This window comes from Ovis canadensis, chromosome X (genome assembly GCF_042477335.2).
Source record: "Ovis canadensis isolate MfBH-ARS-UI-01 breed Bighorn chromosome X, ARS-UI_OviCan_v2, whole genome shotgun sequence".
NCBI classification, from domain to species: Eukaryota; Metazoa; Chordata; class Mammalia; order Artiodactyla; family Bovidae; genus Ovis; species Ovis canadensis.
In genome coordinates, this window is record NC_091727.1 from 59,372 (window position 1) to 85,092 (window position 25,721).

The 25,721-nt window shown below is 61.2% G+C and overlaps 1 protein-coding gene across 6 annotated transcripts in view; it reads right to left on the reverse strand.

The window, feature by feature from the left end:
- Nucleotides 1–421: 421 nt before the first annotated feature.
- LOC138930118 (serine/threonine-protein phosphatase 2A regulatory subunit B'' subunit beta) overlaps nucleotides 422–25,721 on the reverse strand; it is a 44,417-nt gene continuing 19,117 nt past the window's right edge. For all 6 annotated transcript variants that reach the window (XM_070289678.1, XM_070289681.1, XM_070289679.1 and 3 more), the window contains 11 exons: nucleotides 13,182–13,285; nucleotides 12,842–12,944; nucleotides 11,829–11,903; nucleotides 10,318–10,404; nucleotides 9,682–9,838; nucleotides 5,654–5,702; nucleotides 4,951–5,040; nucleotides 4,544–4,719; nucleotides 2,020–2,138; nucleotides 1,822–1,928; nucleotides 422–1,083 (listed from right to left, as the gene is read on the reverse strand). In XM_070289678.1, the coding sequence (XP_070145779.1) occupies nucleotides 933–1,083; nucleotides 1,822–1,928; nucleotides 2,020–2,138; nucleotides 4,544–4,719; nucleotides 4,951–5,040; nucleotides 5,654–5,702; nucleotides 9,682–9,838; nucleotides 10,318–10,404; nucleotides 11,829–11,903; nucleotides 12,842–12,944; nucleotides 13,182–13,285 (1,218 nt within the window). In that variant the 3' untranslated portion in view covers nucleotides 422–932. The remainder of the gene's footprint in view (nucleotides 1,084–1,821; nucleotides 1,929–2,019; nucleotides 2,139–4,543; nucleotides 4,720–4,950; nucleotides 5,041–5,653; nucleotides 5,703–9,681; nucleotides 9,839–10,317; nucleotides 10,405–11,828; nucleotides 11,904–12,841; nucleotides 12,945–13,181; nucleotides 13,286–25,721) is intronic.

The window sequence follows — 25,721 nt, forward strand, 5'->3', positions numbered from 1 at the left end:
CCTCGGCCACCTCCACTGGACACGTGGGAGCCCACCCTCCCCTGGAATCTCGGGTTGATGCTGTCCCGTGAGGCCCGGAGCAGTGCTGGACCCGGGGGTGGGCGGAGCGGCGTGGAGGCCAGACATCTGGTCTCACAGCGCGGTGTGGGCAGCGGAGGCTCGCACCCTGTCGTGCACAGAAGTGACCGCAGGGGAGCCGGCCGCCCCGGGGCCATGCAGGGACCGCCGTGGCCAGAGTGCAGGCTGCACGGCCCTGGGGCCCCGGCCTGTGACCCGTGCCCGGCGGCTCCGTGTCCGGGGGGCCCTGCACACCCCACAGTCTCCCTGCGGGGACCCCCACATCCGTGCCATGTCCATCTGTGACCTGCGTTCAGAATCCCCTGCTGCCGTGTCTTGTCTTGTCTCAAAGTTAGCCTCAGGCTGAAAATCCTTAAATTCTTTATTTCAAAATACAAACGTGATCTCATAAAACTCTACACCGCTCTGCACAGCAAATAGAAGGGAACTTTACACATCTTGTACACGTACACAGAAATGCTGGGCCGCACTGACCTGGGTGCTCCCTCGGCCCTGCCCGGGGCGGCATCCCTGCAGGGGCCCTGTGGGACAGCGGGCGCTGTGGCTTCTGGAATGTTCCTGCCGACACAGCCGGCCCAAGGTCAGCGCGGGGACGGTCCGGGCAGACCCACCACAGCACCGCCGGATTCCCACCGGGGTGAACCGTCCGCTGACGGGGGCCTCCAAGCGCCTGGACAGGGCAGCGGGCCTAGGCCGCCTGCCTACTGGAGAGGCACCGCGGGGCCGTCTGCAGCCGCTTCTGTGCCAAATAAAGATGCACGCACCACAGAGAGACGAACTGCGCTGGGTGAGGCCGACGGCTGCTCGGCCGCGTTCCCCACCCACGGGCCACGGGGGCCCCGAGGAGCCGCGGGTCACGAGGGCGGCAGGTCGTCGCCCCCACACTCGTACTCGTACAGCTCGACGGTGCCCAGGCCACCCGGGGCCTCCAGGAAGGGCCTCTGGGCCAGCGGGGACCGCAGGGCGCTCAGCTTCTGCTCCACGGGGCTGAGCTCGGCCTCGTATCTGCAGGGAGGGGCCCGTGAGGACAGTGCCCGCCCTCCGCGCCCACCGTGTGCACCCAACACCCTGACACCCGGGGGCAGGACAGCGGGCCCGCTGAGCATCTGTGTGCACCCAACACCCTGACACCCAGGGGCAGGACAGCGGGCCCGCTGAGCATCTGTGTGCACCCAACACCCTGACACCCAGGGGCAGGACAGCGGGCCCACTGAGCAGCTGTGTGCACCCAACACCCTGACACCCGGGGGCAGGACAGCGGGCCCGCTGAGCAGCTGTGTGCACCCAACACCCTGACACCCGGGGACAGGACAGCGGGCCCACTGGACAGCTGTGTGCTCAGCAGCTTAGCCGCCCAGCTGGCTCCCCACCCTGTCCCCCTCTGTGGGATCTGTACCCCTTGGGGGCCTGCGGGTGCCACCCCCAGAGGGTAGATGCGGCCCTGACAGGTGCCTCACAGGGGCCCTGGTGGGACCCTCCGTGGGCTGGGGGAGGGCCTGACTCAGCAGGAAGAGCTCCCAGACTCAGGGCGCTAAGGCCGGGCACCTGGGGCAGAACCAGGCACAGTTCGGAGTCAGAGTGTCCCCACCCTCGGCGGCAGGGCCACAGTCCCTTGGAAACCCTCCCCCAGAAGCGGCAGCCAGAGGTGGTGTCCTCCCTGCCCCAGCTGGCAGCCCTTTCCCTGCCCCCGTTCCCGGCCACCCCTCCTCCCAGGACCCAGTTCTCCGCCCCCCGTGCGCTCACCCGTCCTCCCAGGGGTCCCCCGCGGCCTCCTCGGCCACCAGGATGTCGTACTCCTCAGCAGCGAAGCGCTCCCAGTCCGACAGCTCGGGCCCCTCGCTCTCACTCTCCTGCAGAGCACGGTAGGGTGTCGCCCAGGAGCGGCCTGGCGCCCCCTCCCCCGCACGTCCCCCGCGGGCCTCCCCCGTCACCTTCCCTCACCCTGAGCAGGGACGCCTGCTCTTTCTGCTCGTGGTCCAGATACTTCTCGATGTTGAAGAAGGTGTCAAAGAACACGTTAGCCAGCTTGCAGCGCTTTAGGTCTTGCAGCGTGATCCTCCCTGCGGGAGGGGCCCGGGTGTGAGCGCGTGGGTAGGGGTGCACGGAGGGGACTTCAGGGGACAGCTGGGAGCGTGGGTGGGTGGGGTGGGGGGCGCAGGGCGTGAGCGCTCAGGGCAGCCGCGGGGGAAGCGAAGAGGAGTCTCATGGGCCCCTGGGGCAGCTCATTGGCGTGTGGAGTGGGGCTCCTGGACGCAGGGCAGCTCATGGGCACATGGGCATGTCATGAGCACACTCACGTGTGCAAAGCCACACGCCTTACGGCACAGCACCGTGCACTCTGCCGCCAGCCCGGCCACAGGAGTGCTGCCGGTGTGGAGAAAGCCTGGCGGGTGCCTGGGGGACCAGAGCCCTGTGTGTCCCTGGAGGTTCGTCAGGGGATATAGGGGTCCGCACGCCTAACCCAGAGGGTGGGACCCGAGCTGCCCTAGACCACGGACACGGAGCCGGACGAAGCCTGGGCCGGGCAAGAGGGCCCAGGCACGAGGCCCCAGGACGAGTCCACAGGGCAACACCCGAGACTGGGCTCCCAGGACACAGGACACCCAGGTGTTCCACTTGGAGGCAGAGACTTCCTGTGACCTTGGCAGGCATCCCAGGCGCCCTGGGATGTACCCACCGAGCACCCTGGCTCCCAGATCAACCAACGCAATCCCCGGGCCACGGCACCGGGCCTGAGAAGGGCAGCCCTGTGCAGGGGGCCCCCGCACCGCCCGCACTGGGGTCCCGGTGGAGTATGACAGAGCACGGCACAGGAACATGGCCGAGGGACACGGCAACCGTCCCCAGCCCCGGGGCACACTCAGTCCCCACGTCAGTTCACCACACGCGCGCGGTGAGGGCGGGGCTGTGAAGGTCGAGTCCAGACTCAGCGGTCACACTCGAGGGCTGAGGGCGGGGCCACAAGGATGGCGTCCACCCCCAGGGGTCACTCGCGAGGGCTGAGGGCGGGGCCACAAGGATGGCGTCCACCCCCAGGGGTCACTCGCGAGGGCTGAGGGCGGGGCCGCAAGGATGGCGTCCACCCCCAGGGGTCACACGTGGGGGCTGAGGGCGGGGCTGAAAGCGTCATGTCCACCCCGGGGGTCACTCGCGAGGGCTGAGGGCGGGGCTGAAAGCGTCATGTCCACCCCCAGGGGTCACACGTGGGGGCTGAGGGCGGGGCTGAAAGCGTCATGTCCACCCCGGGGGTCACTCGCGAGGGCTGAGGGCGGGGCTGAAAGCGTCATGTCCACCGCAGGGGTCACTCGCGAGGGCTGAGGGCAGGGCTGAAAGCGTCATGTCCACCGCAGGGGTCACTCGCGAGGGCTGAGGGCAGGGCTGAAAGCGTCATGTCCACCCCAGGGGTCACTCGCGAGGGCTGAGGGCGGGGCTGAAAGCGTCATGTCCACCCCGGGGGTCACACGTGGGGGCTGAGGGCGGGGCTGAAAGCGTCATGTCCACCCCGGGGGTCACTCGCGGGGGCTGAGGGCAGGGCTGAAAGCGTCATGTCCACCCCGGGGGTCACTCGCGGGGGCTGAGGGCGGGGCTGAAAGCGTCATGTCCACCGCAGGGGTCACACGTGGGGGCTGAGGGCGGGGCTGAAAGCGTCATGTCCACCCCCAGGGGTCACACGTGGGGGCTGAGGGCGGGGCTGAAAGCGTCATGTCCACCCCGGGGGTCACTCGCGAGGGCTGAGGGCGGGGCTGAAAGCGTCATGCCCACCCCGGGGGTCACTCGCGGGGGCTGAGGAGGGCGGGGCCACGAGGCTCGCGTCCGCCCCGAGTGACCGGACGTGCACGGTGCTGTCACACGAGGCCACACTTGACCTGCCCTGGACGCGACTACCCTCCCGAGGGCGGGCACACACCTCCCCTGGGGCTTCCCACCCCCGGGGCTGCCCCCACTCTGGGGTTCCCCACCCCCTGGGGTGTCCCTCTCCCCAGGAGCACCCAGGTTCCCCAGGGCATCCCCCCAGGCTGTCCCCCTCCCCTGGGGTGTCCCCCACCGCAGGGTGCCCCACGTCCCTGGGGAACCCCTCCAGGCTGAGCCCCATCCCCCTGAGCTCCCCACTCCAGGGGCAACCCTATTCTCCAGGGCATCTCCACGCCCTGGGTGTCCCCCTCCCCCAGGGGCCCCCACTACCCTGGGGAACCCCCCCAGGCTGAGCCCCATCCCCCCCGGAGCTCCCCACTCCAGGGGCAACCCTATTCCCCAGGGCATCTCCAAGCCCTGGGTGTCCCCCTCCCCCAGGGGCCCCCACTACCCTGGGGAACCCCCCCAGGCTGAGCCCCATCCCCCCCGGAGCTCCCCACTCCGGGGGCAACCCTATTCCCCAGGGCATCCCCACACCCTGGGTGTCCCCCTCCCCCTTGGGGCCCCACTTCCCAGGGGCGCCCCCTCCCCAGGGCCCGGCCCCGCACAGCACCTTCAGTCTGGGGCTTCACCAGGTCCAGCATTTGGCACAGGCAGTCCTCGAAGGGCAGGGCCTCGATGGCCATGCTGTCCAGCCGCCGGCACTGCTCCTCGTAGAAGTACTCCAGCTCAAACATGGACAGCGCCCCATCCCCGTCCAGGTCCATGCAGCGGAACCAGTACTCAATGCTGCGGCCGGGAGGGCCAGACGTCCACTGGGACGGCCGTCCACCCAAGCCCGCTCCCACCAGGGTTAGGGAGGGACAGACCCCACCCCCGGGACCACCCCCTCATATGAGCCCCTCCGAGACGCCCTCACAGGGATGGGCCGTAGGGGGGCGCCCTCACCAGTGGGTAACCACTGGGCTCCTCTTGCGAGGGTCCCAACAGCCTGGACAGAGCGCAGGCCCCGACACCCACCTGGTGGGGGTCTTCTTGTCCTCCTCGGAGATCAGAAACCAGACAAAGTCCGCGTAGCTGATTTTCCCTTCCTTCTGCACCTTTTTCCCTCTGGATTCAAGAGACGAGGGCAGCGTCAGGGAGGAGCAGCCTGAGGCCCAAGTCCCTGCCCACGTGCAGGGGTGACCAGAGCCCTGCAGGGAGCCGGTCCCAGACTGGACCCCACCCGGAGGCGCCTGAGAGTACGTGCGGGCGCAGCGGAGGGCCTCTCAGAGCCCAAGGGGACGGGGAGCAGGGGGCGGGGGTGGGGGCAGAAGGACATGCCCAGCTCAGGGCCCCTCACAGCCTGCATGCCCAGGCCCTGTGTCCCCCTCACGCACGGTGTCACATGGCAAGAGCGTGCTTTGTGTGCCCGTAACTTATGACATCACACGTGTAATGATCACGTGTCCTTTACACACGCCCGCACATGACAAAGGCATGTGCGTCCTTTACATACGACCTTACACGAGCGGCACACGTGTCTCTCTTACTCATGACTTCCTGTGACAATGGCGTGTGTCCCCGTTACCTGTGACCTCACATGGCAAAACCCTATACACGAGCTCCTAAGGCACGACCTCAGGTGCCTCAGAACACGGCCACCCTGGTCAGGAGTGACAGGCAGGGCTGGATGCGCCCGGGAAAGCCAGCCCAGCCCTGCTGGGAGCCCGCTGGCACGCACCGCGTCACGGCTCCGGAGAAGATCCGGTCAATCATCTTGGTGGAAATAGCTGCAAGAGAGGGGTCAGGCCGTGAGTTCCACACGGGGGTCCTGGTGCCCCACGCGGCGGCTGTGGACGCGGCCAGGCAGGCTCCAGGCTGAACCTGGAGACCCAGGTCTGGCTGCACGGGACCCTGGGGGCCTGGGTTTCCTGCACACGCCTCCTTGGACACTGCCCACCGCCTCCCAGTCCTGGCTGTGTGTGTCGGTGTGTGTGCACGTGCGAGCTGCTAGGGCTGCGAGGAGACCCAGCCAGTCCATCCTCAAGGAAATCAACCCAGAATAGTCACTGGAGGGACTGATGCTGAAGCTAAAACTCCAATACCGTGGCCACCTGACGCGAAGAGCTGACTCACTGGAAAAGACCCTGATGCTGGGAAAGATTGAGGGCAGGAGGAGAAGGGGACGACAGAGGATGAGATGGCTGGATGGCATCACCAACTCGATGGACATGGGTTTGGATAAACTCCAGGAGATGGTGATGGACAGGGAGGCCTGGCGTGCTGCGGTCCACAGGGTCGCAAAGAGTGGAACGTGACCGAGCGGGTGAACAGAGATGTGTCCCAAGTTGCTTCCGGCGTGTCCGACTCTTTGCGACCCCGTGGACTGTAGCCCACCAGGCTTCTCTGTCCGTGAAACTCTCCAGGCGAGAGTACTGCAGTGAGTCGCCACTCCCTTCTCCAGGGGGATGTCCCTAACCCAGGAACTGAGCCCGAGTCTCCTGCACCTCCTGCACCGGCAGACAGGTTCTTAGACCAGCCGGGCCGCCAGGGAAACCCACCCAGGCCCAGGGCCTGAGCCTCAGTCCAAGCTGCAGAGGCAGGCACTGGCCCCGGAGCTCCAGGAATGAGAGAAGTGTGGACGGCAGGACGCACGTTCACTCATGCATGGGCTCTGCCTCCAAACACAACGCGCTTGTGATCAGAACCCAGATGCGTGCCAACCATGTTCAAGGAAGACACAGCAGAAGGCCGGGGCTGTCAGACGATCACCACACACAGGGTGGCTTCAACAGCACGTGGTAATCCTCCCCTCGTCCTGGAGGCTGGAGTCGGAGCCCCAGGTGTGGGCAGGGCTGCTCCCTCCTCCCCGAGTCCTCACACGCTCACCCCCGAGTGCGTCTGTGTCCCGAGCTCCCCTTCTTATCAGGACCCCAGTCTTGTGGGATCAGGACCAGCCTAGCGACCTCATTTCACCTTCATCCCCTGTTTAAAGACTATGTGCAAAGACAGCCGCCTCCTGAAATCTCAGGGCTCACAACTCAAGTACATTACTCTTGGGGACACTCTTCAGCCCCTACTTAGGCAGAAAACCACAAAAATGGCGAAATAAAGACAAAACATCCTTTCCTCCCCATTCATCCTGCCTCAGTAAAAGTCTCCTCTGAGAGGAAAGACTGGACGGTGTCAGAGGCTGAACGAGGTTTTCCAAAGAGAGACAGCCACGTCCTGCCTCCCAGCGTGGGAACTGGGTCTTATATGACAACAGGGTCTCTGCAGAGGTGGCGGAGTGAAGGGTCTGAGATGAGGTCCGCCTGAGTGGGGGTGGCCCTAAACCCAGGGACAGGGTCCTTATAAGACACGGAAGAGGAGAGACACGGACGCAGCGGCGAAGCCATGTGGAGACGGAGGCGGAGACGGGAGGGAGGCGGCCACCAGCCCAGGCCGGAGGGACGCCCGGAGCCCCCGGAAGCCGGAAGAGGCGGGGAGGGCCCTCCCCTGGAGCCTCTGCAGGGAGCTCAGCCCTGGGACCCCCTAACCTCAGACCTGTGGTCCCCAGGGCTGCGGGAGGACGGGTGTCGAGCCCCCATCCGTAGTCGTCTGTTACAGCTGCCTCAGGTAACCCTCACGGGCCGCGTGGGTGTTGGGCCCTCATAAACAAGTTCATTTAGGGCCTCCGGCGTCACAACTGGGAGGGTGACTTCCTGTTCTTTGAGGGCCCCCCACGCACGTGACAACAGCCCCAGGGAATCAGGACAGCTGACTCAGACGCGCTCCCACGCCTGGAGACAGGAGGGCAGAAAACCACTCTGGACCCGTCAGCTCTGCCCCAGCCCGCTCCTCTCCACACAGGAGGGCGAGCGCGTGCAAAACCCGAGCTGACACAGCCCATGGGCACTCCGGGGGCCGTACTCGAAACTGCCCCGTGTCCTGTCCCGGCGGCAAGACCACCGTGCCCAGGGTCACTCGTGTCCCCAGGACAAACGAGACCCCAGCAAGCGGCCCTGTTTGGTGACAGACCCCCAAAAGCGGCTGACGAGAGCCGCTGGACGTGAGAACCACACGGGTGGACAGAAGGCCCCGGGGATGTGGGAACCAGCCCTGGGCCACGAGGTGGGCGCCTCAGGGCCTGATGAGCGCGTCCCGGCCACCAAGGCCTGTGCTGATCTCACAGCGGGGGTCACGGTCGAGATCAACAGTGGAACTGAGAGGGACCCACGCACGCACGCTCAGGCGCCCGCGCACGCACGCTCAGGCGCCCGCGCACGCACGCTCAGGCGCCCGCGCACGCACGCTCAGGCGCCCGCGCACGCACGCTCAGGCGCCCGCGCACGCACGCTCAGGCGCCCGCGCACGCACGCTCAGGCGCCCGCGCACCAGGATCGCGGGGCCACTGAGGGGCCAGCCTGAGCTATTCAAGGAGCAGAAGGCTGGCCTGGGGGGCCGACCTCAGGGGCCCATGCAGGCCGCACTGACCGCAAACACGAGCGCCCCGAGGACTCGGAGCCCCACTCGTGGGCGCCGTTACCTGGAGGCCCAGCGCACCGAAACCGACAGCTCTAAAGAAACCGCTGGCAAAGCCAGGCACCCACCACTCAGGCGACTTCCGCCCATTTTACGTGCCCTGAAGATTTGGCTTCTTGGAAAGGGAGGTTCGGGGAATCAAAACCGGGGCTCTGGGAGAACCTAGAGGGGTGAGGGGACCTGTGTGTACCTCTGGCTGACTCACCTTGAGGTTCGGGAGAAACGAACGCGATTTTGTAAAATAATTATCCTTCGATTAAAAAAGGAATAAAATTTTTAAAAAACTATCTATACGGGATTCCTCACTGCTGCTCCTAAAATGCAAGGAAGCTCGGATTTAGCTATTCCAGCCTCTCTGTCATGAGGACCCACAAGGGCTCTCTGGTCACAGCCGGAGGCTGGAGTCGAAGCCTCCCCAGGAAGCGTGTCTCTCTGCTGTTCTCACCAGGCCGACTCCAGGCCTGACGCTGCCAGCCCACCCGCCGTGGCCTCAGGGCCCTGAGCTGGGACTCGGTCTCCAGATGGCACCGTGCCCCCACAGGCAGGCGCTAGAAGGCTTGGCAGCAGGCAGCAGCAGCAACACGGCAGGAAGGGGGACACCGAGCCCTGTGGGAACAGGCGTCTCCCCTGCGGGGACAGGCACTGTGAGCTCGGGGCTGACCCTCGGACTGGCCCCCACCAAGCCCATCAGGCGACCCAGCCTGAGATGACGGCAGGGGTGATGCCCCCCTCCTCAGGGACACACACGGGAGGAGGGGAGGGACACCGAGCCCTGTGGGAACAGGCGTCTCCCCTGCGGGGACAGGCAGTGTGTGAGCTTGGCGCTGTGAGCTCTGCGCTGACCCGCGGACTGGCCCCCACTGAGCCCATCAGGGGATCCGGCCTGAGATGACGGCGGGGTGACCCCCCCCTTCTCAGGGACACAGAGGAGACCGGGGGGTGGGAAGAGCTGGGGGAGTGACAGTGGCTCCGATGGGGAGCCGCCAGGTGCGGGAGATCTCGGTCCACGCCCGCCTGAGGGCGCCCCCAGCGCCACGTGGGCGTGTCCGCGGTGTGTGCCCATCTCCCAAGTGCCCCAGCAGGTCCGGCGGGAGTGCGGGTGCAGGCCCCGAGGGCAGGGGTCGGGCGGTGTGGGGCAGCCGTGGCCTCTCTGGAGAGACCAGGAGCCCGCGCAGCGCCCCTCGGCCGAGTCCCGGCCCGGCCGAGTCCCGGCCCTGCCGCGCCCCCGGGGGCGGGGCCGCTCACCGTGGTCGTTGTGCCGGGCCAGGTCCTGCGCATCGATGAGCAGGTCGTGGTCCGTGTCCAGCTCCCAGAACTTGCAGTAGATGACGTAGAAGTGCTCGTAGGAGAAGAACTCCGTCAGCTGGTTGATGTCTGCCTCCTCCTCCAGGAGAGCCACGTTCTGCCGGACACACCACAGAACTGCCAGCGGGGGCTCCAGGGCGCGGAGCGCAAACAGCCCGTCCAGTGGGGACGGGCCCAGACCCCGTGTCGTGGGCAGGCGGGGTCAGAGCAGGGCAAGCTCGTGTGAGGGCCGGGAGGGGCCACCGGGTAAGGGGTGCACCCGGGCCAGGCCAGGTCACAGACGCGGAGGGGAGAAGGTGGGGGACGGGGGAGGGGAGGAGCATGGAGGGACTACAGGGTGGGAGGTACCTGGTGCACAGAGGGATGGACGGGTGGGCGTGTGGATGGGGGACGGGATGGGAGGACGGATGGACGGTGGACGGGGATGGGAGGACGGATGGACGGTGGACGGGGATGGGAGGACGCGTGGACGGTGGACCGGGATGGACGCGTGGACGGGGAGGGGCGGGGCGCGCCTGGGCGAGGGACGCGGGCGGCAGCGGTGGGTCCCGGTCCCGCCCTGATCCCGTGCCGCACCTGTAGGAAGGTGCTCCTTCGCAGCTCGGCGCAGGTGATCCTGCCCGACCAGGACCGGTTGACGGTGTAGAAGATCCTCTGGATGACCTGCGGGGCACGGACGGGGCCCATCAGCCCGGCACAGCGATGTGGGCGCTGCAGGGCTCCAAGGGAGGCCCAGGTGTGAGCGCGCCCGCAGCCCGGTGACCTCCCGGGTTGCCTCCCCAGGGACTCGGGAGGGTGAGCTGCAGGACCACGAGCCGCCAGCAGAGGGCGGCCGCCCCGCACACGGCGGAGGGTCGGGAAGGAGGCCCGCTGGATCCCAGGGGGACCCAGTGCGGCGGGAGCTGCCCTCGGCCGCAGTCCGCAGCCCGCAGCCCGCAGTGAGAGGGCCGCCCTCGAGCTGGATGGGGCGGGGACAGCAGCTCTGAAGGCGGGCAGCCCTCACAGCGTGGCCTAAAGCTCCGCTCCGACCCTTCCGCGAGCACCTGACCGACCGGGAGAAGAGCATGAGCTCCAAGCCGAGAGCACGCCCCCGCCCCTGCACACGGAGGCCCGGCAGGGCACAGGGCCCCCTGTGGTCCGGACAGCACTGCCCTGGGCCAGGACGCCCCTCCCCTGCCCCTCCTCCACGATAACCCCCCACCAGTCGCCTCCTCCAGGATGCCCCACTCCCGCCCCGCCCCCTCCTCCAGGACGCCCCCTCCCCTGGCCCCACCTGGACGCCCGCTCCTCTGTGCTGCTCCAGGACGCCCCCCACTCCGTCCCCTCCTCCAGGACGCCCCCTCCCCTGTCCCCACCCAGGGCGTCTCTCCGTCCCCATCCACGGATGTCCCCTCCCCGGCCCCTGTGAGACAGCCCCTCCCCACCCCCGCTGTAGGCCGCCCCGTCCCCTATGTGTTTAGGAGCCCCCGGCACGCAGCAGTGTCTACAGCCGGCTCAGTCTGGATCGTCACTGTTAGTCGGGGAGCAGAGTGCGCAGTGTCTGTGTGAGGGGGTCTGGGGCATCCACACCCCCGCCCCGCCCCGCCCCGCCCGCGGCCCCGCCCCGCCCCGCATGCGTCCGCCCCGCCCACACGTGTCCACCCCGCCCACACGTGTGTGCACTCTGTGCTACAGGACAAGCGTGCTCCCAGCCCGCGTGCCCGGGGGCTACCCGCCACCCACCTGCACCCTGAGCCAAGCCATGTGTGTGGGCAGGAGCCCTTCCCCCAGGTGCGGTTCCCCAGGTGACCCCGGCCCACGGCAGGGGCGGGGCCTGGGCTGTGGTTCTGAGGCCCCGGGCCACAGGCAGGGCCCATGCCTGATGCTCTGAACCTGAAACCCTGCCGCCCGGGAGGCAGAGGGCAGGGTCTCGGACGGGCCCTCGCCTGCCGAGACCTGCGCCCCGTCCGACCCTGGGGCTCGGCGCCGTGCCCTGCGCGGGGCCCGTGTGAGCCACACCGCTCACCCCTCCGAGCCCCAGAGAAAAGGCCCACAGACACGTGAGCCTGGTGAGAGCGCGGAGTGGGGGCCGCGGGCGCCGCACTCACCGTGGTGATGTAGCGGGAATGGAACTCGGCCGCCTCCTTCAGGAACGCCAGCCCGGGGTGTGTGTTCACCACGTCCTGCGGGGGGACAGCACCCGGCCCTGGGACGCGCCGCGGGACCACCCGCAGCCCACTGGCCGAGAACCCATGTGTCCACCAGAACCCCAGGGTCGCATAGGCAGGCCCAGAACCGCCCCCGTGGAGTCCCCTCGAACACACAGGCACATGAAATCACGTCAGAGCAAGACTACTGTGGGGCCACGTCTGAGGAAGGACGGGCCTTTGAACAGAGGCGGCTGTCACGGCCTCTCACACCAAGGGTGAGCGGACACGTATGAACACGCAAACACCACCGTGTGAGGGCGTCCCACGCTCTGAGGAGTCTGTGACACGTCCTCGTGTGATAAAGGACTAGAATCCCAGGAGCCCTCCACACAGCTCTCATTCACATCCTCTGCCTAACTCTGCCTGTTCCTCTTTTTAAGTGGAACGTGCAGGGGGCCAGCCGTCACGTTAAACTCTCCTCCAGAGAACGGACCATGAAGCCCTGAACAAACTGTGCTTAAAGGAAGCGGAAAGGCATTTGGAGTGAGCGTCCTGCAAACCCTGACCTGGCCTGAGACAGCCTGGCACCCAACGGCGCGGTGCCTGTCTGAGTCCAGGCGCCCAGGCTCAGGACTGGAGCTGTCCACTCGGTCCCACTGCTCACACAGCTCCCAAGGGGCTGCACGGGGCCAGCCCAGGGAGGCGGCCCCCCAAGGTCAGAGAGCCAGGCTCCCACACAGCAGAGGCGGCCCCCAGGGGCAGAGAGCCAGGCTCCCACACGCGGGTGTAAACATAGGGAAGCACCTCTGAGAGGGGTGCGGGTGTGTGCAGCAGAGGTGGGACATGCGTGTGGTGGGCAGGTGCGGTGGGGGGTATGCCCTGCGCGAGGCAGCAACACACGGACGGCGGCATGTGCGGTGCACAGCGGGGACACACGGGAGAGGGGCACGGGGCCGGCCACGGGCACGCACCTGCAGGAAGGGCACGAAGTCCTCCTGCACCAGGTAGCTGCAGCCGGGGCTCACGAGCAGGTGCACAAACTTGGCAGCGTCGTCGTGACAGTTCTGCAGGACCCTGGGCGACAGAGCACACCCCTGCTGACCCCCGCACGTCCACTGGCCCCCGCCCAGACTCGGGCCCCAGGAGGGACATGGCAGCTGTGCCAGGAGCCCCAGGCACGGTCTCCCCCAGACGTGAACGTCCCGGCCGCCGGGACCCCCAGGCATGGCCTCCCTCAGAGTGACAGTCCCGGCCACTGGAGTACCAGCCGGGGTGGGGGACAGCTGGGGACGACCCCCTCTCGGGACTCACTTTCTCCACATTGCGACGAACTTGTGGACGGACACAGAGCCGGTGCGCTCACCGCCAGCGCCGCAGAAGAGCGGTCCCTTCCAATAGAGCGGGCAGCCACAGGCCTGCGGGAGGGGCGGGGACCCGGGTGAGCTCGTCCTGGCCCCCACGGAGGCCCAGCAACGACGAGGCAGGGAGAGCCGCTGTGTGCAGACGGCATGCCCTGCACAGCCCAGCATGTCTCTGAGGACACGGCAGCCCCTCGCCCTCGGTCACACAGGCGATGGGGACGCAGACACTGCTCCTGAGGATGTGCTGTGCACCTCATCCCCCGACTGGAGCCTGACGGTCAGCAACCGGGACAGAGGAGGTGAACACACCCCCAAGCCCAGAGTCTCAGCATCTCGCGGCCCGTGGGGAGAGCGTACACGACAGAGGAGACTGTGAAACACTTGGGACGCGACAAGGACGCTCCTGCAACACCGCATGTCTCAGGGGTCAAAGGGACCACATCGCTCACAGTCCCAGCCCTCAAGACCCTGATGCTGGGAAGACTGAAGGCGGGGGCAGAAGGGGATGGCACCAGATGAGATGCCTGGATGGCATCACCAACTTGACGGGCGTGGGTTTGAGCAGGCTCTGGGGTTAGTGACAGACAGGGAAGATGTACTGCAGCCCGTGGGGCCACAAGCAGCCGGACACGAGTGAGCAACTGAACAGCAGGAGGCACTGAAGAGGTCTGGAGACAGCGGAGGCGCTCGGACTGCTGTATTTCCCGGGGGCAGGACGCACGGGAACAGCGGAGGCGCTCGGACTGCTGTATTTCCCGGGGGCAGGACGCACGGGAACAGCGGAGGCGCTCGGACTGCTGTATTTCCCGGGGGCAGGACTGCAGATGGGCTTCAGTTTCGCCCTCAATGCTTTGGTCAAATCCTGGGACAGACACCAGCAGATGTGAACACCTTTACCAACAATTCTACAAACACCCCACTCATGCGGGCAAGACCAGGAGAGTCCAAAATACACGGGAACACTCCAACAATCCCAGGAGACCAGAGTTCGACTCCTGGAGGAAGATCCCCTGCAGAGAGAAAAGGGAATCCACACTACTGTCCTTGCCTGGAGAATCCCACAGACAGAGGAAGCTGGCAGAGTACATTCCATGGGGTTGCAAAGAGTCAGACAGGCCTGAGCGAGTGAACAACAGGAAAAAGCCAAATAGCTCAGTGACCGGCTCAGGGTGACCCCTGAGGCCCACGAGCTGTGCACTGACGGGCCCTGAAGCAAAGAGCACGAACGGGGTCAGGACTGCAGAGGGAGACGCGGAGGAAACACGTACCAGACACCAGCCGACGGGACCGCACGACGGTCTCAAGAGCTGGACCCGGACACTGGCTCACAGACCTCTATGCTGCAGGGGGGCCGGTGCAGCAGCCAGCAGGCGGCCAGGACGCCCCCCCCGACTGAACGAAAGCGGACAGATGGCCTACAAAGACCTTTCTCCAAAGAAGACATACAGACGGCCACGCTGCACACGCAAAGATGCTCAGCACTGATAATCAGAGAGGTGCAAATCAAAGCCTCAGAGAGGCTCACCTCCCACCCATCAGAATGGCCACCGCCCACAGATCGACACACAGCGAACGCTGCAGAGCGCGTGCAGGAGAGGGAGCCCTCCCATCCTGTTGGTGGGCCTGTACACGGTTACAGCCACCGTGGAGGACACCACAGAGGCTCCTGGAAAAGTACAGAGAGAGCCGCCACGGGTGCCAGCCATCCCACTGCTGAGCGTGTGTCTGGAAGGGGCGCATGCCCCCCATGCTCACGCAGCACTGCTCACAGAAGCAGCCAGAGGCCACCGCAGCACCAAGACACACACACACACACACACACACACACACACACACACACCCCAGTGTGACCTCAGCAAAGACACACACACACACACACCCCAGTGTGACCTCAGCACCCAGACACACACACCCCAGTGTGACCTCAGCAAAGACACACATACACACCCCAGTGTGACCTCAGCACCCAGACACACACACACACTGCAGTGTGACCTCAACACAGAAAGACACACACTCATCCCAGGGTGACCTCAACATGCATACACACACACACACACACCCCAGTGTGACCTCAGCATGCATACACACACACACACACACCCCCCCAGTGTGAGCTCAGCATGCACACACACACACACACACTCCAGTGTGACCTCAACACAGAAAGACACACACTCATCCCAGGGTGACCTCAGCATGCATACACACACACACACATCCCAGTGTGACTTCAGCACACAAAGACACACACATACACGCCAGTGTGACCTCAGCATGCAGACACACATCCCAGTGTGACTTCAGCACGTAAAGACACACACACATCCCAGTGTGACTTCAGCATGCACACACACACCCCCCAGTGTGACCTCAGCACACAGACACACACACACATATCCCAGTGTGACCTCAGCATGCCCACACACACACATCCCAGTGTGACCTCAGCATGCACACACATACACATCACAGTGTGACCTCAGCACACAAAGACACACACAGGCCAGTGTGACCTCAGCGTGCACACACACACACCCCAGTGTGACCTCAGCGTGCACGCACACACATCCCAGTGTGACCTCAGCATGCACACACACATGCCAGTGTGACCTCACTGTGCACACACACCCCAGTGTGACCTCAGCGTGCACACACACACCCCAGTGTGACCTCAGCGTGCACACACACATGCCAGTGTGACCTCACTGTGCACACACACACCCCAGTGTGACCTCAGCGTGCACACAGACACACATGCCAGTGTGACCTCAGCGTGCACACACACACACATCCCAGTGTGACCTCAGCACACAGAGACACAGAGACACACCAGTGTGACCTCAGCACAGACACACACACACACAGACACCCACACATCCCTGTGTAACCTCAGCATGCATACACGTACACACACACACACACTCACCCCAGTGAGGCTGAAAACTGCAGACACCGAGAGCTGGCATCTCACCGCTCGCTAGACGTGCCCGAGGCACAGGTACGCCGGAAGACAGCTTTGTACTTCATGTAAAATTAAACATATTGTCAGCAGATGACCCAGGAATTCAACAGAGGCATTCCTTACCTCAGACAGACGCAAAGCTGTCGCTGGGATCCCGGGAATGCAAACGCACACAGCGGCTATGTTCACGAGACGGCGCTGGGAACGACCAAACATTCATGCACCGGCAAACACACACGGAGGGACGCGCGCGCAGGATGCCACTCGGCAGTGAACACTGGGGACAAATCCCACAGCTGTGCCCAGAAACCAGAGACAGCCCCCACGGGTCCCCCTGTGACATTCCTGACCAAGCAAAACAACGGCAGCACAAGGGCTGGGAGTGAGGGAGCACGGGGCCCGGGTCAAATGCCGCCCGGAAGAGCAGACACACAGAAACCATACGGGCCCCAGACGGCTGCGCAGCGGAGGGGCAGAGCTCCGCCGCCAAGACACACAGGCCAGCCCAGCTGCCCTCAGAGCAGCCGGGCGCAGAAGCCCGTCCTGCCCCACAGACCCCTGCACGCAGCACCACAAGGTGGGGGCACACGCCCCAGCCAGGCCCTCGGGCCCGACCACCAATCGGGGAGTGCAGGAAGCTGGCCAGCAACACGGGGAGGGACCTGGAGCAAGAGGGGCACACGAGGCAGCCTGGGGACGCTGGTGTTCCCGCTGTGATTCAGCCACTAACTCCTGTCCGGCCCTCCACAACCCCACGGGCTGCAGCCCACTGGATCCTGTCCGGCCCTCCACAACCCCACGGGCTGCAGCCCACTGGATCCTGTCTGGCCCTCCGCAATCCCACAGACTGCAGCCTGCTGAACTCCTCTGTCCATGGAAGTCTCCAGGCAAGAATGCTGCAGAGGGCTGCCATTTCCTCCTTCAGGGCTTCTTGCCAACCCAGGGATCTAACCCATGTCTCCTGCACTGGCAGGCGGGTTCTTTACCACCAAGCCACCTGGGAAGCCTTTAGCGTTCCCTATATAAGTCTAAAAATAGAATTACCATGTCATCCAACAGTCCCACTCCTGACCATGATATCTGGAAAAGATGAGCACTTCTTTCTATTCAGAAAGATACATGCACCCCAGCGTTCCCAGCAGCACTGCTTACAAGAGTGAAGAGATGGGTCCACAGGGGCGAACATTTACATTGTGGAAAACTGTACACCTATGATGGGGAAATCTTACTCTGTGTCCATTATACCTCAATAAAGCTGACTGGAAAACAAAATTAATTGATTCAAGAATCTAAGAAAAACTGACAATAGACAAATGTGTAAGAAAGCAATGAAGATGTGAGCAGAGCCTGATGACACAGGTAAGCAAAAGACGGCAGTACGCCACGAAGCTGACGGACGCCCATCCGAGAAAAGAGAAGTAAAGCTCTAGCGTCAGTCGTCAAAATGGATCAGAGATAAATAACCCTGCAGCGAAAAACGGCCACATGTGCAGATTCGACATTCCTGCATTAGAAGAATCAATACTGTCAAAATGACTATAATGCCCAAGGTAATCTATACATTCGCTGCAACTGCTATCAAATTAACCGGTGGCATTTTTCACAGAACTAGAACAAAAGCTTTAAGAATCTGTATGGAGACACAGAAGACCCCAAATAGCCAAAGCAATCTTGAGAATGAAAAACGGCTGGAGGAGTCACGGCGCCTGGCTTCAGGCTGCGCTACAGAGCTCCCGTCATCAAACTCGCATTTGTTGTTCAGTCGCTCAGCCGCGCGCGACTCTTTGCGACCCCACGGACCGCAGCCCACCAGACTCCTCTGTCCATGGGATTTCCCAGGCAAGAATACGGGAGTGGGCTGCCAAACCCTACTCCATGGGATCTTCCCAACTCGCGGATCGAACCCAACTCTCCTGCACTGAAGGTGTTTCCTTTACCACTAGCGCCATCCAGGAAGCCCCAAATAAATAAACACACATATTTTACATCCAATGAGAACACAGTCAGAAGAGCTCTGGAGGATGAAGTGGAAACCCACTGCAGTATTCTGGCCTGGAAAAGTCCTCGGACCCAGGAGCCTGGCTGGCTGCAGTCCATGGGATGGCACAGAGCTGGGCATGACTGCACAACCGACTTTACTACTGCCAGAGAACTTCACCCCACAGGCCACAACTGAGACCTGGCACAATCAAATAAATAGTGAACATAAAATAAAGTGGCCCGCAGAGCCGAGCAGGCGTATCTCGGAAGAAAACAGTACAGATGACCAACAAGCACATGGGAAGACGCTCGACATCACTGACTGCCAAAGAAAGGCAAATCTAAAGTGCAGTGAGGGGCTGCTTCACGCTGGTCAGGACAGCACTCCACCCCGGTCACGAAAACGTCTACAAGCAATAAATGCTGGAGAGGCGGAGACAAGGGGCCCTGCTACACTGCTGGTGGGAATGTAAGGCGGTGCAGTCACCCTGGAGAACAGGATGGGGGTTCTCAAAAGGACAAAAACAGACCTAGAATACGACCCAGAGATCCCACTCCCACAATACGACCCGGCGACCCCACTCCTGAGCATATATCTGAAAAGATGAGAATCTAATTCAAGAAGACACACGCACCCTGGTGCTCACTGCAGCTCTATTTACAACAGCCAAGAGATGGAAGCAACTGAATGTCCACGGGCAGATGGATGGACACAGAGATGCGGAACACAGGCACGGCGGGGCGTCCGTGGCGCGTAAGAAAGAATGAAGAGACGCCGTTTGCGGCAGCACGGATGGGCCTAGGGATCGCCATCCTAAGTGAAGTAAGCCGGACAGATGAAGACAGAGGTCACATGACGTGACTGATATGTGGAGTCAGAAAAAGGGTACACAAGGGCTTATCTATGAAGCAGACACAGACTCGCAGACAGAGAACAAGCTTGTGGCTACCGAAGGGGAGGGGATGAAACGGGAGCTTGGGATTAACATACACACACTACTAGCATGTGAGCAGGGAATCAACAAGGACCTACTGTATAGAGCACAGGGAGCCCCACTCTGCATCGTGTCATAATCTAAATGGGAAAAGCATCCGAAAAAGAATGGACGCCTGTCTAGGTGTGACTGATTTACTTTGCCATACATGTAACCCTAACACTCCACTGGAGGTCAGCTCTTTGCTGTTCAGTTGCCCAGTCACACCCAACTCTGCAATCCCATGAACTGCAGGCCTCCTTGTCCTTCACCACCTCCCAGAGTTTGCCCAAGTTCATGTCCACTGAGTCGGTCATGCCATCCAGCCATCTCATCCTCTGTCGTCCCCTTCTCCTCCTGCCCTCAATCTTTACCAGCATCAGGATCTTTTCTAATAAGTCGGCTCTTCACATCAGGTGGCCAAAGTACTGCAGTTTCAGCTTCAGAATCAGTCCTTCCAATGAATATTCAGGACTGATTTCCCTTAGTATTGACTGCCTTGATCCACTTGCTGTTCAAGGGACTCTCAAGAGTCTTCTCCAACACCACAGTTCAAAAGCATCAATTCTTCGGCGCTCAGCCTTCTTTACGGTCCAGCTCTCACATCTGTACATGACCGCTGGGAAAACCACAGCTCTGACTGGATGGACTTCTGTCGGCAAAGAAGCGAGTCTGTGTTCTAATTCGCTGCCTAGGTCTGTCTTAGTTTTTCTTCCAAGGAGCAGGCGTCTTTGAATTTCCAGGCTGCACTCACCGTCCACAGTGATTTTGGAGGCCAAGAAAATAACGTCTGTTACTGTTTCCATTGACAGAAAATAAATAAACAAGATAGAGATCTTAAAAAAAAATACAATAGACCAAGAGCTGATTCTCTGAAAGTGTACACAAAATTGACCAACCTTTGACCAGGCTCACCAAGAAGAGAGAGCAAATCCAAATAAACAAGAAACGAAAAAGGAAACATATGAGCCAACATCACAGAAACACAAACGTCCGTAAGAGAGCACTGTGAAGAACTGTACACCAGGCGATCCAACAGCCTAGAAGGAAAGGCGACGCCCTAAGAACACACGGCCCACCGAAACTGGGTCCCAGAGAAGCAGGCGATGCGAACAAAGAGAGCACTGGGAGCGACACAGAACCTGCCATCAGAAAGCTCTGTACAAACAGAAATCCACTACCAGACGGCTTCACCAGCTAAATCGAGAAATACACAAAGAACTCGTACTGATCCTTCTCAAACTGCTTCAAAGACTGAAGAGGAGGGAATACTCTTAAAGACAAGACAGCATCACCCAAATACCAAAACCAACACTGCCGGAAAAGAAAATTACAGGCCGACATCTTTGATAAACACAGATGCAAAAACTCTCAACAAAATTCTGGGGACCCGAATCCAACAGCACATGGAAGAGACCATACGCCCTGGCCACGTGGGGTCACCCCAAGTCCACAAGGAAGGCTCAACATACGCAAATCAGTCAACGAGAGGCACCATGTCAACACAGTCAAAAAGTGCGTGATCCACATCCATTCATGACAAAAACTCTCACCAAAGTGAGTTTAGAGTAAGCATATCTCCACATAACAAAAGCTACGTTTGACCAATCCACAGCCAATACCATCCTCAACAGTGGAGAGTCGAAAGCCTTCCCTTTGGGGAGCAAGACAAGGATGTCCAATCTCACCATTTCTATTGAGCATAGGACTGCAAGTCCTAACCAGAGCAATCAGACAAGGAAAAGATATAAATGGTGTTCAAGCTGGACCTGGCGTGGTGGGAGGGGGTGGGAGATGAGACGGAGGCTCCAGCACACATGTATACCTACGGCTGCTCCACGCTGATGGATGGCGAAAGCCCACACGATACTGCAATTACCCTTCAATTAAAAACACGTAAATTAGGAAAATAAACGGTATCCATATCGGAAGGCAAGCGGTAAAACTGTCATTATAGGCAGATGATATGATGCCATAAATAGGAAACCCTAAAGACTCCACACACAACAACTGCTGGAACTGACAAATGGATTCAGCGAGACAGCAAGACACAAGACTCACATACAGAAATCAGTCGCACTTCTTCACACTAATAACGAAATAGCGGAAAGGGAAAGTAAAAGAAAAATTCCTTTTTAAACTGTATCCCAAAAAATTCAGCCAACCAAGGAGGTAAAAGATTTACATGCTGAGAAACTAAAAAAATCATTAATCAAGAAAATCAAAGATGATTCAAAGAAACAGAGAAATATTCCAAGCTCCTGGATTGGAAAAATTAATATGGGTAAAACGACCATACTATCTAAAGCAATCTGCAAATTTAACGTGATCCCTATCAAATTAGCCAAGGCATTTTTCACAGAACTGGAACAAGCAACCCTAAAACTGAGGTGGAATCACAAAAGACCCAGAACTGCCAAAGCCATCCTGAAGAGAAAGAACAAGGCAGGAGGCATAATGGCCCCAGGCCTCAGCGCCGCAGAGCCAGAGGGAGCAGAACAGTGTGAGCTGCCGCTACTGCCGCTCAGCAGCTCAGGCGATCCGGCTCTGCGGCCTCATGGCCTGCGGCGTGCCAGGCTTCCGTCCTCCACCATCTCCGCTCAGCAGCTCAGCCGTGTCCGGCTCTGCGGCCTCATGGCCTGTGGCGCGCCAGGCTTCCATCCTCCACCATCTCCGCTCAGCAGCTCAGCCGTGTCTGGCTCTTTGCAACCCCATGGCCTGCAGCGCGCCAGGCTTCCGTCCTCCACCATCTCCGCTCAGCAGCTCAGCCGTGTCTGGCTCTTTGCAACCCCATGGCCTGCAGCGCGCCAGGCTTCCGTCCTCCACCATCTCCGCTCAGCAGCTCAGCCGTGTCCGGCTCTGCGGCCTCATGGCCTGCAGCGCGCCAGGCTTCCGTCCTCCACCATCTCCGCTCAGCAGCTCAGCCGTGTCCGGCTCTGCGGCCTCATGGCCTGCGGCGCGCCAGGCTTCCATCCTCCACCATCTCCGCTGAGCAGCTCAGCCGTGTCTGGCTCTTTGCAACCCCATGGCCTGCAGCGCGCCAGGCTTCCGTCCTCCACCATCTCCGCTCAGCAGCTCAGCCATGTCCGGCTCTGCGGCCTCATGGCCTGCAGCGCGCCAGGCTTCCGTCCTCCACCATCTCCCAGAGCTTGCTCAAATGTCCACTGAGTCGGTGATGCCATCCAACCATCTCATTCTCTGTCGTCCCCTTCTCCTCCCACCTTCAAAACACTGTGGTACTGACACGGAAACAGACACTTGGATCAAGGGCCTGCAACAGAGAATCCAGAAATAAACCCACAAGTACGCTCAATTATGCTTTGACCAAGGAGGCAAGAATATACAATGGAGAAAAGAAGACAAAGTCTTCAGCAAGTGGTGCTGGGGAAGTTGGAGAAATGCATATAAATCAATGAAGTTAGAACACACCCTCATGCCACCCACAAAAATAAGCTCAAAATGGCTTAAGGACGTAAACCTATGACATGATGCCGTAAAACTCCCAGTAGAGAACACAGGCACCACACGTTTCCTTAGGTCAGCCTCCCAAGGCAACAGGAATACAAGCAGAAATAAGCAAGCAGGACCTAATCAAGCTCACAGGCTCCTACTCAGCAAAGGAACAAAAGACAACCCACAGAACAGGACAAAATATTTGCAAACGATATGGCTGACAAAGGACTGATTTCCAAAATGGACAAGTACCTCACACAACTCCACAACAAAACAATTGAAAAATGGGCCAAACGTCTAAATAGACATTTCTGCAAAGAAGACATACAGATAGCCAATGGACACATAGAAACATGCTCAACACTGGTAATTATTAGAGAAATGCAAATCCAAACTACAATGAGGTACCACCTCACATCGCTCAGAATGGACATCACTGAAAAGGTCTACAAATAGCAAATGCTGGAGAGGGTGTACAGAGACGGGAACCCTCCTACACTGTTGGTAAGAACATGAATCGGTGCAGTCACTATGAAAACGTTTGCAGGTTCCTCAAAAAACTAAGAACAGAGCTGCCATATGATCCAGCAATCGCACTCCTGGGCAGATACCCAGAGAAAACCCTAATTCAGAAAGATACTCGCAGCCCAGCATTCAGGGCAGCACTGTTCACAACACCAAGCCATGGAAGCACCTGAACGTCACCACAGATGGACAGAGAGGTGGACAGACACGGTGAGCCCTGCTGGGCCACAAAGAGCGCTGCGATGCCGTCGGCGGCAACACGGACAGACCGAGAGGTGATCACACTGAGTGAGGTCAGCCAGCCAGAGACAAGCACCTAATGGTGTCATTCCTATAAGGAAGCTAAAATATGGCACAGACGAACTCATCTGAGAAACAGGCTCACAGACACAGCGATCAGACTTGGGGCCGCCGGGACGGGGGAGGGGGTGTGGTGGAGAGGGGCGGACAGGGAGTCTGAGATCCACAGATGCAGACTGTGCTACACACACACACGTGATGGACACACAACGCCCTGCTGCATGGCAGAGGGCACTGCGCCCAACTGCCCGTGAGAGGCCATAACGGGAAGGATGCGCGCATCCGGACAACGCGCGCCGCTGTTCAGCAGAAGCCATTGCAACACTGCAACTCAGCTCCAATTCTATTTTTAAAAAGGTGAAAGAAACCACCCAGAAAACGGGAGGAAATGTTTACACAGTATATATATCCGATAAGGGATTGTATCTAGACCACAAAGAATGCTTATGAGTCAACAATGAAATGACAGACCTCAACTGAAAACCAGTCAAAGGATCTGAAGAGACACTGTCGGACAGATTATATAGAAACGGCTAACAAGCACGTGGACAGTCTCAGCATCAGTCAGAAAGGAAAGCGGTAGTCGCTTCAGCCGTATCTGACTCTGTGATCGCAGGGACTGTAGCCCGCCAGGCTCCTCTGTCCAGGGAACTCTCCAGGCGAGCACACTGGAACGGGTTGCCATTCCCTTCTGCAGGGGATATGCCTGAGCAGGTCTTCTGCACAGGCTCCGTACCATCTGAGCTACCGGGGAAGCCCACAGCCAGGAGGGAATGCAGTTCAAAACCACAGGGAGGCAAGCACTGCCCTCACCCCAGGAGGGCTGGTCCTCAGTCAGAGACACAGCAAGCGCTGGGAGAAAAGGGAACACGCTGGAACCCTCACACAGCACAGGTGGGCAAGTGTGGAAAAGAGTCCTGAGGTTCCTCAGAAAGGGGAACAGCGCCACTGTCTGAAGCAGCCATTCCACTCCCTGGGCCTCGACCCAAGAGAAATGCAAACACGCCGACCCGCACAGACCCGAAGCACAGGAGCGCCCGCAGCACCATGGCGCACAAGGGCCACCGGGCAGAGCCGCCCGAGCGCTCCTGGAGGGCAGAGCCGCCCGAGCGCCCGTGAAGGGCAGAGCCACCCGAGCGTCCGTGGAAGGCAGAGCCACCCGAGCGCTCCTGGAGGGCAGAGCCGCCCGAGCGCCCGTGGAGGGCAGAGCCGCCCGAGCGCCCGTGGAGGGCAGAGCCGCCCGAGCGCCCGTGGAGGGCAGAGCCGCCCGAGCGCCCGTGGAGGGCAGAGCCGCCCGAGCGCTCCTGGAGGGCAGAGCCGCCCGAGCGCCCGTGGAGGGCAGAGCCGCCCGAGCGCCCGTGGAGGGCAGAGCCGCCCGAGCGCCCGTGGAGGGCAGAGCCGCCCGAGCGCTCCTGGAGGGCAGAGCCGCCCGAGCGTCCGTGGAGGGCAGAGCCGCCCGAGCGCCCGTGGAGGGCAGAGCCGCCCGAGCGCTCCTGGAGGGCAGAGCCGCCCGAGCGTCCGTGGAGGGCAGAGCCGCCCGAGCGTCCGTGGAGGGCAGAGCCGCCCGAGCGCCCGTGGAGGGCAGAGCCGCCCGAGCGCTCCTGGAGGGCAGAGCCGCCCGAGCGCCCGTGGAGGGCAGAGCCGCCCGAGCGCCCGTGGAGGGCAGAGCTGCCGGAGCGCACCTGGAGGGCAGAGCCGCCCGAGCGCCTGTGGAGGGCAGAGCCGCCCAAGCGCTCCTGGAGGGCAGGGCTGCCCGAGCGCTCCTGAAGGGGAAGCATGGAAAGGAATGGTAAAAGGAGGGCAGGTTGGACACAGGCCACATTGCAGATGGACCCTGAACACACGCCATTCAGTGAGAGATGCGAACACAGAAGGACACACAGCGTCTGATTCCACTGATAGGCAATGTCCAGGACAGGCAAATCCACGGAGATAGGAAGCGGATTCATGGTTGCAGGGACTGGGGGAGGGGAGTGGGTGGGTACATGGATGGATGGGTAGGGGGTTGGATGGATAGACAGATGAATGGCTGGATGGGTGGACAGATGGATGAATGGATAAGTGTGTGCATGGGTGAGTGGGTGGCTGGCTGGCTGGAGGACTGAATAGATGGGTGGTTAGGTGATGAATGGATGGATGATGGAGAGATGGCTGAATGGATGGATGGGTGATGGATGGATGGATGGATGATGAATGGGTGGATGGATGGGTGGATGGATAGATGATGGATGGATGGATGGGTGCATGGATGGGTGCATGGATAGATGGGTGGATAGGTGGACGGATGGATGGA